General features: G+C 32.1%; 1 protein-coding gene across 1 annotated transcript; it reads left to right on the plus strand.

Moving 5' to 3' along the window:
- The first annotated feature begins 8,000 nt into the window (after positions 1–8,000).
- Positions 8,001–8,666, plus strand: LOC105627654. Its single transcript, XM_012208931.1, has 2 exons — positions 8,001–8,165; positions 8,238–8,666. Exons 1-2 carry the CDS (start codon positions 8,001–8,003, stop codon positions 8,664–8,666), a joined length of 594 nt encoding a protein of 197 aa, XP_012064321.1.
- Positions 8,667–10,741: the final 2,075 nt, after the last annotated feature.

The following is a 10,741-nucleotide window of genomic DNA, read 5'->3' on the forward strand; positions in this document are numbered from 1 at the left end:
TACATGATTTCTGTGTCAATAGATATTTTTCTTATTTATCGAAATAATTTTTATTTCTCGCGTTTTTTATAAAATATATAATGTAAAAATATATAATGTATAGAGCATACAAATGGGAATAAAAATAGATTATATTAAAAATATATTAAAATTTCTTGAATATATTCAGTACAAAAAAATTATATCATCTTCCTCCTATTTTGCTATTTGCCTGTTTCTTGAAATGTCAAACAGTGTCAATCCGTTTGACATTCCATCATTGTGACATCCATGCAAAGTTTCGTAAAAAACCCATACGTGCCATTTTCCCAACTAGCACAAACAAACAAGTACACATACGTTTTTCTGTCGTCGGCAAAGTGCTTCAACCAGAGTGTACAAATGAAGTTATCTGTCCGTGTCGTTGGTGGCAGCAATCTTGCCGACGACGTTTCGTTAGCTGCCGGTGGACACGACCGTTGATAAATTTGATCGCGGCAGAAATCTTTGCTGAATGAAAACCAATAATTTTGCGGTTTCCTCAAACAACCTAATTATATTCATCCAATCTTGTTTCTTCAATCGTTACTTCTCAAATTGTGCTCGCTTTTGTTATAATTGATTTATTTTAGGCGGTGGCGGCTTGTGATTTTATCGTACTACTTTGGTCTGGGGATTACACTTGGTGTTACTAACATCAGCGACAGATTTTTGCAGTTTGCGAAATTCGAGTTAGCCCGTACACGAGTGTATAAAACATGGAACGCATATATATCGTATGCATGTCAAAATTGTCGTGCTCGAATTTATCTTCTTTGGTACAACTAGAAATTGTTGTCGTTACTATTGTTAACAATAGTAAGCCCATCAAATTAATAAAATCGAAGTAATGCAATGTATATATATTTCAATAAATGCTAACATTATTTTTTGCTTTGAAAATGTACAATGTACAAGATCATTTTATTATATTTTTTATAATTGGAAGATTGCATTGGAATCAATTTTTCTGAAATAAAAAACATAATATAATTAAATTTTAAATTAAATTTTGTTCAAATATAAATCTCAAAAAAAATTTTTCAAAGATGTTTAATAATGTTTATTCATTAATTTGTCAAAAATATTTTTAATTTCTAAAATTATATAATTTATAATTTATGTTGTAATTGGATTTTATTAAGTTGTTTTGTAATTATATATTTTATATTTTATTACTGAGCTGATACAAATAGCTATACGAATTAATATAATCGAGAAAGTAAATAGCTTGTCTTATACATTGTTAATTATCACAATAAATTACTATGATATATAACAGAGATAAAAAAACTTGAATTATATTTTCAACGTAAATTTTATCGAAAGATTTTTTTAAATAAAAAGTTTTGTGTTTTTATCCTTACGAATTGTAATACTTGAAACTTTGCAATTGTTCGGAAATGCCAATTACCTGCAGCTGAAGTTTGTCGTATGGTTAGTCAACTGTATAACGCGCAGCTTCTTTAGTCTGATGAGTTCTGTTTTCTATCGTTTGTTTGATAAAGTGGGAAAACTCTCAACTCTCATCGACCCGAATTCTGTATTTTTAAAGTTAAGTTGCGTTTTATCCAGTTATTAGTGTTCTTTGTTTTCTATTATCATTTCTCTAGTAAATTAAATGGTATGTCAAAAATGCTGTGCATAGTGAACCAAGCGTGTCTAAAAGTGGGATAAAATGTAATAGGCAATATGTTTCCAAAAGTAAATCTTTATTAACGAAGAATAACATATATTTTCGTTTTCTAGATGGAAAATCCGCTTCATGCCTGACATGTTTTATTTCTTTCATAAATATTCTTGTTTTGTGCTTTGCTTCGTAGCAAGTTTAAATATTCTATTTTATTGTTGTAGATTACTCTTTTAAATTAAAATATATATTTATAATAAAAATATAATTTTTGAGACAAAAATTCTATAAAATGTTTCCCTAAATTTTTTTCACTATAAATTTTGAATAATCGATAACAAATAAAACAATACATATATCATATAACTTATAGAATTAAATAAAACTAATAGAACTAAATCACTAAATACTAATAAACTGAGTAGAACTATGAATAACTATAAATAAAATAGAATAAGTAAACGAAGTATAATAAAACGCGATGTAAAATGAATGATGAAGTAACAAAATAATTTCTTTGCCGGATTTTTTTGTTTCGTGAAAGTAAAAAGTACAAAGAATTTTGCACAATTCCAGCTCTCTTGCACGCTAGTGCATTGATTGAATTTTGTATAGGGAGGTGCGAGGATGCGGGCGGATGACTAATGGCAAGGTGGAATGCATGGCGAGTGGCAGATTTTTGAGAATGAAAAGGAATTAAGCGCAAATTCAGAGAATGTGTGGGTTTGTATGTGTGTGTATGTGTAGTGAATTGATGGAATCGTTAATGTAAAAGAACGGTAGGTGGCCAATACACAGCAAGCCTCTTCTTAAGCGGCTTTCTATTTTTCTCCCTTCAATGATTTTACATTTACCACAGACTTATTTCTCCACGTGTTTCTCTCTCAACAATCTTATTTATTGTTAGTTTCTTGATTCTTTCGTATCCTCTACAGACTTATATTTATTTCATAAAATTTATACATTCTTCTTATCGCACTTCAGGGTATAGAAAAAAGGATATTTTACGATCTCGTAAAGCTAAAAAACTATTTTATTCGACCTTGGAAAGTATTCTTGTTACCTCCACATAACTATTTTTATTTAACCTACGGAATAAAAATTATAGTCAAAATGTCATGTATTTTGGGATTTCTCTGATTTTTATTTACTATCGAACACATGTTATTGTAGGCGTAATAAATTTGTATATAATACTTAATTATATTAATGACAAACGTTCACGTTTAAATTATCCAAACATTTATTTGAAAATGCAGACGTATATTTATGACATGAATGCAATTATTTATTGTACAAATGGATACTTACTTTAATATAATAGTATCGTTATATTAGAGTTGCTAATAGTATAACAATTAATACCATTTATATTATTGATGTCACATTATTCCGTAAATGAGTAAGTGAATTACATTAATTTAATAATCATGATGCCCAGCGACTGTTCAATCAATTACATGAAGTTAAAGTCGATAGTGCTTAAATCGTCGAGGTAGTGGCGTGAGCTTTGGACATTCGTTGAAAGATGATATGTGTATAGTTGTAACGCGAGCACGAGGTGCGATATCTAATGTCTAGAAAGAAAATTTCTCGCTCGACTTGAAACTTTATCGTTGAAACTTGGCATTCATCTCGACAGGATTGGTCGGCATTGTTCCAACACGTTCAATCAAAAACAAAACTAGCACGAAAGTTCAGTCGGTACGATAAGAATTGTGATATGAAACGTTGCACTGTTACGTAAAATAGAAAATGATGACTCGCACAAGACTTTTAATTGGCAAATCAATCACACCGTAGATTTGACGATGCTAATCGAATGTCATACGATGTAATGGCGTACGATTTTTGAAGAAGAAATTCTTTTACTAGAAAAGTTAGATACAATATATTTGTGTGTCGATTCGTGAATCAATATGACTAACGTCACGTGTGCGGAAATGGGGTGGGAAGGATATGTGGCGAAACGAAGATCTGGCAGTTGACGAAGGACGATATTGCATATTGTCGAGATTGGATTCGTATGTAAATGCACGGGAAATCCTGCAGCTTCTGGTTACGTCTCTTTTTTCAGAATAATCCGATACTTCTCCACCTGATGAAGTTATCCCACATCCACTTTCGTCGATTAGTCGAGTCAACGCCTAAAGGGATTGCGGGATTCGATTTTTCAAGATAATACGGATGTAATACTGATAATGAATCCAGATAAAAATGGAAAAACACATAAAATTACTAAAGCATTGTTGATCAAATGTAGAAATAATAAAACTTAAATTGACGATAGATTTAATTGATGTTGTCCTACATCTATGTGTTTATTTTTGATACCTTAATTGTATCAATCAATTAACAAACCAATGGTATTTGTAAGTAAGAAGAATGAGATTGCTTAGCTAGGAAATTACTAGTCTGAATACGTAATGGAGCACTATTTCTTCGGGCTTTAACCACCGAATTGAGTCGAGCAATTAAATAGGATAGCTTTAACAGAAGTCGGCTTTGCCCGTAGTTTTAGATGTAGATAGTATATATTGATTATTTTATTCGAACATGCATACTGACAGTAATTATAATTTTATACAAAAATAAGAAAAGGAAATTTATATATTTTGTAAGGAATACTACATATATGCAAGAAATACTATATATGTATTTTTTTACATTATGTTTTCATATTCTATCTGAATACGTCAACTTTTTAATTAAGATTAAAGTCATTTCTGTTTACGCATCAAGATTAGTTGTACTACTAAAGCCGTGCTCTCTAATATCGATATTTTACAAGTTTTCTATTTTGAATTATTATTCTGTATTTGCTCGATGATTATCCATTTACCGCTTACTAAAATGAAACTTACGACGCAATTCAATTTTATGTTGTACTACATATTTCAGAGTACATTTTGCCTAGGAAGACTTGCTACTTTTCATCTCATAGAAAGCATAAACAGTGTTTCTTGTTTATTATAAAATACACACTGCACTGTGTAATTTATATGCTATGTTACACTTTGTACAAAATTTATTTCTTTATAGGAAAGTAGTTCACACTACCTATGATAATACGGATATGTACGGCCTTACAAGATCTCGTGTGTACAAAGTAAAAAGAACTCAGAAAGAAAAGACGAACTTTTGAGACACTGCCAATTCTGTAGAAGCTCTGTTCGGGAACTCAGTCTTGACCGTCACGAAGGAAACAGCGAAAGAGCGTAGTAAAAAAGAGAGACATTGTGGAATGAGAATTTAAGTAAATGGAAATACAAAAGTGCATGCTGATGTACAGGGAAAAGGTCACAAAAATGCACGACGGTGGAAACTGTCGTAGGAATTGCAAGACAAAGAGTAAATGTATCGTAGCATTTCAACGTTTAGAATACATACTATATTTTTTACGAGGCGTTGACTGTAATATTTTTATTATTTTTCTCTCTTGAAAAAGAATGAAATTAAGAATTTATTTACTAATTTTTATTACATTATAGATGCATTCTTTATTAGACAACAATCCAAAATAAGTGCAAATATTTGAGATAAGATATATAAAATTATATTTGAAATCGATTATGTTTAAAAAAATATAAAGATACGTAGATTGTCTTTAAAATATTTAATAATTATAATCATTTTCTTTGCCATTATTAGTTTATTCGAAACTTTCGAAACACATAAGCCATCCGTAAAATGACGCTTTGCAGCTTTATTTTAACTCGCACAGTAACTACAATCCTCTCTAACATGCAAGTTGCGCATCCAATTTTTGTGCTACACAAACATCAGTATCAAACGTGATACAAGTTTTGAGCATCATGGCTGGAAAGCGCATAATATAACTTATTTTGTATTCAATGTGAGCATGTACCTTTTTCATTTCGATCTCGTTCTATGTTGATTTTCGATCATTCTCTAAAGCGTTGCTGTTACATCTTATCTTGGATTTTACTCAAGCGAAATCCAAAATCTTTTTTTTTTGTAATCGCAGCTCATTTTATACTACGTCCCAAATTAGAGCCAAGCAATAAGCAATCAGTAAGATAAAAAAAATTTCTCGGTAAACATAAAAATTTCTCTAGTAATTTAGCTGAGCAATAATCTCGTGATTCTTATGATTCTTAAAACTAATCGATTTTGCTTCATATGCTTCTTATTCTTTTTTTACTCCATTTGTGAAAAAATAAAGTATAATTTAAGTTTCTTAAAGAGCTATTTTTTAGAACTCAACGACTACAAAATTTTTCAATTTTACTAAGTTATAATTAAATTACACGTTTTTGCTTTAATATTAACCTTTTATTACTTCTATGAGATGTGTCCAAGTCACTTTAGTTTTATAAATTCACTAAACATATAAATATTGTCTGTAATTCGTTAGCATAATAATTGTTTTACAATTTAAAACATATTTTGCATTTATCTTTACCTGAAAGATGTATAGAATATAATCAACTTTTATTTAATTATAAATCATTTAATTAGACAGAAGAATGAAAATTGAGATATAGTGTTAGGATATTAGAAACACTTCACGCGAGTAATTACGTTACAAAAGAACTGGGCGAGCAGAGTCAAATACCTATTTCTTTCGTTAAAGGAATAGAGAGAACGTGGGAATTATATAAATTAGTCTACAATTAAATGTATTTTAATGTTGTGCGTTCATTCTAATCTCGAGATTATAACATTGAAGTACATTTATTTGCATCTAACTAAGTACTAATTACTATCAATAATCCATATATGTATAAACAATAATTCATGCTTGCGTATATTTACATATTATTATTAATATGTTATTATTAGTTCTCTTTAATAAGCTTTCGTATCGTCGAGTTTCCTCTTTCAAATTACCATTTAACATGCAGATTACCATTTAACTTCGCATAAAATATCGCAGAAACTAGGATATAAGGTCTTTGTCTTTTCTTTGACATCACACAGCACTTTACACAGCTTTTTATCTTTAATTTTCTTCGTAGTTTATTGCGATATATAATATATATATATACTCCCGGAGTCACTTGTACAGAATACAAAGTATCTTCGAATCTAAAATATGAGTAATCTGCCAATTAAAAGTCTTATTATGTATTCTACGTAATAAAGCATAATATTCTATGTTGCAGTTCTTGTTGTCAGGTGAAATTTCATGCTGGTCTTGTTCTTGATTATGCCATTACACATTTGCATTAAATGCATAAAATTTACTTGTACTTAATTTAGATTGACATTACCCATAACTATCTGAAATTCTATTACTTGTAAGTTCTGTCCTTTTAACAATTTTAAATTACGCAAAACAATTAGGCATTAATGTTGGACGACCTCAAAGTTTCAGTACATTTCAAATGACCGCCGCGGTATTGTTATTGTATCCTTTTGTTGAATTTTACATACAATTCACAAGCTTTTCTCTTTCTCTTTCTCTCTCTCTCTCTCTCTCAGTTTCTCTTGGTGTCACTCTTTCAGCGGACTGCAGTTGTTGTATGCGGGTCTTTATTACTTGTGCGATTCTCGAGGTTTTCCTGTATACATAAAGCCGTTGTATGTAGACGCTAAAGACATTAGAAGTTTGCATGTAGCGGTATGCAAGTTCGGTACTCATGCTGCGTTGGTTAGTATTAAGCCAAGAGTCATGATATTCAGAGAGAGAAGCAGGTCTGAGATAGAGTCACTAACGCATACTGTTCCAATTCTGACTATCCTCCCTAATCTCACATATACACGCAACTATGTTTAATGCTAATTAGTCATTATCTGTATATCAAACAATAAACAATATTTAACGCGAAATGAACTTACGGCCATGCGAGTAACGAACGATCGTTATGATTATTTTAATTTAAAAAAATTATTGATAATTGCACAACTATAACTTTTATTATCGCGTTTTTCATATAGATGATGCATTACTAGAAAAATTTTTCACTGCTCATTTCGTTCGCATTCATTACAAATATCGATCTTCTTTTTCGCTTTCTTTAATGTTACATGGGTGGAAAATAAATATTAGTTCCTCACGCAAGTGAGAAAATTCTCAAGTGAATCGTAAGGACATCTCGAGTGACGTGTGTGTGTCATCGATCGATCGGATCCAAGTTGGATCATCACTATGTGAACTATGTTGAACGCAGTTTACGCGTTCAGCAATGATGGACCACGCGTAAGGCTACACCACTATGTCGCTATGCCTGCACGCCACGTTATCATCCGTCTTCTACGCGTGACCAAAGTGACGAGAATGACGACGATGATGTAGCCGCTCGCGCAACAACGACAACGTGCCACGCACAACGTGCCGGCGGCTGGGAGTGGAAGGTCGCGTGCTTAATGCAATGTGAGGTTCGTCATGAACCACCCCGCGACCCGGGACCCGCTTGGCTCCAGGTCGCCGGGATGCTGCTATCACACGTGGACCCCGCAGTTCTGTCCGCCATGCAGGATCTGCCAGAGGCCGGTCTTGAGCCTGCAGCCTTGCGTGCTGCGACGCCCGGCGCTCTACTCGTATCCGTCCGTCCGGGAATCGGAACGCCGTCACGAATGCCACCCGGATATCCATCAAGAACGCCATCAAGATTATCATCAGGAGCATTATCCAGAATATCATCAGGAATATCATCGGTACGAACGTCCACGGCGACAGCGGTCGTTCGAGGCGCTATCCCCGCGTCGTCGCGACGTTGACATCGCCGATGGCCGACCGGCCTCAAATCCTTATTATCACACTCATCCGCCACCGAGCTCGTCGACTGGTTATCTCAACAGATCAGCCAGCGTGGTTCGCCTAGGTTCGCCCGGTGGATCGCTCGGTCAACGCTCTCCAGGAGCACGCATCGCGAAACCGCCCGGTCTCGAGCAGACCCACCGATGGATCGGCGAGGAGACCAAGAGATCCTTACCATCGCACGTCTACAAATATTATCTCGCACACACGAAGGAGTACCATCGGCAAAATATCAAGGTAATTAATGTTCGTTTGCGAGGTCAACGGTCGGTCGACGCGGAGGAAGATTAATTAATCCAGATAGTCGGTGGCACGTACTCTCGGAGAGGAGAGGGTTTTTCGTCTAATTATTTATATAAGTATTAGATCGTTTTTCTCTCGTATATGTGTTGCGTAGATAATAATTCGTTACGAGGTCAAAAAGTTGCTAGTTTAATTGGATATTACACTTTCCGATTTAATTCTACGAAATTCTATACTTACCACATGTGTAGCGTATTGATTATTTTTCTCGCATTGTATGTAAAATTTATAAAATTTTCCGTAAAAGTAATCAAACTCACACCATGCGATCATTAATTCTTTTTAGTTTTCTGACAGATGTTACAGTATTTTTCACATAGTTTGTATTATGATATTGAATGGAAATAACATATCTTTGTCACATCATGTCTTTGATATGAGATAAAGTGAATTATTTTTTAAATATTTTGTATATTCTCACTTATTTTTTAACAGATCACTATTTTTTTTTCAATTTGACAATAGTTTTATAACGTTTGACTTTGCAATTAAAATTTATTACAATTGCAATTTTATAATCACTTTATAGTTTTGGATATCCCTTAATCGATTAAAATCGTATATGTTATGCAGTTTTATTCATTTCAAAATTTTCTTTTTCTTTTCTTTAAATCACAATACTTTCTGTTAATAAATCTTTAAATCCTTAAACTATTACACAACGACATCTAAATCCGAAATGATTAATAATAATTATGATAATTAAGTGACATTATATTTTGTTTTTAATTTACGTGATTATTTTATTCTTTAAGTGCATTCTCAGTAGAATATCAAAATAATTATCTTTTATCTGAGATTTAAATATCAGATATATAAAAGTAAAAGTTAATTAATCATCATTATCTCGGTTCCGCGCTCGAGTTTTCGTGAGAATTTAAGATTTAGACAAGAAAATGCGTTTTCGGTGATAGTCTGCGGAAAGTAATCTAAAGAAAGATCTTGGCTATAATACTCTAACTAGAATTATGATTGAACGATATTTCGCATCGCTATAATCAGAATATTTTATCTGAGCGTTGGAAAACCATTCTGTATTGCAGAAAAATAATAGAAAAGAATTTATTTAGTTTTCCTTTTTTATTAAATAAATTTTATTATATAAATTTTTTGTGATGTACTAATATATAATGTATAATATATCTAGAGAATTTTAATTTTAACATTATGTTTATGATATAATAATTTTTCATTTAATTTGAAGTGAACCATAAAATTGGTCATCAAAAGAATACAATGCTCGTAAAATAAAAACGCAATCAGATTAGGGTAACGATACTTGAAAATTAGAACAAAGCGCATCCAATTAATTTTTGCATAATATTTGACTTCATTGAAATTTAGGATGCAGGGATAAGTGTGCTGTAATCATAATTACGATGATACAAGTTACGAGCTTATTTAGACATGCATATACACGTACACACGCGTATTACAATGCAGCATATAATAAATTTGCTTTGTTTGAAATATAAACGATAATTTAAGAAAAATACACTGTAGCAGTTAAGAGCAAAGCTTGGCAGTGGAAATAAAATTCTGCCTGGTAATTTGTTCAGGTATTTACATGATAAAATTGTTGCTCGCTTATACATAATCCAGCATGCATAAATTTTCCATAATTTTGTTTTTGCTGTAATGTGTGCCTTGTGCACACGTGTTTCAGTTAAAGTTCCGTTTTTATAATATTTGTCATTGCGAGTGCCGATCATAAATTATCATAGCGTTGTCGCTATCGTGATATTTACTGTACGAACAAGTACTCTTGAAATTTCTAGTATCATGAAATGTATGTGAGCACAGCACCTGAGCGTGCCTCAAACACTTCAAAAAGAAAAAGTCCGTGCTTAAACGAACCGACATTTTTCGTCTACTTCGTTATAATATACCTACAAAGTACTTAGTTTGTACTCAAAATATTACATCGTCTCTTCCATTTATTACGCTCTTATATTTGTTAGATAAAAAATTCTTTGCAAAACGATGAGGGTATAATTAAATTATTAAAAAGTAAATTGAATTTTAAGCGATTCATATTCGAACATTTTAATGAACTTTGACTA

This window comes from Atta cephalotes, assembly GCF_000143395.1.
Source record: "Atta cephalotes unplaced genomic scaffold scaffold00009, whole genome shotgun sequence".
NCBI classification, from domain to species: Eukaryota; Metazoa; Arthropoda; class Insecta; order Hymenoptera; family Formicidae; genus Atta; species Atta cephalotes.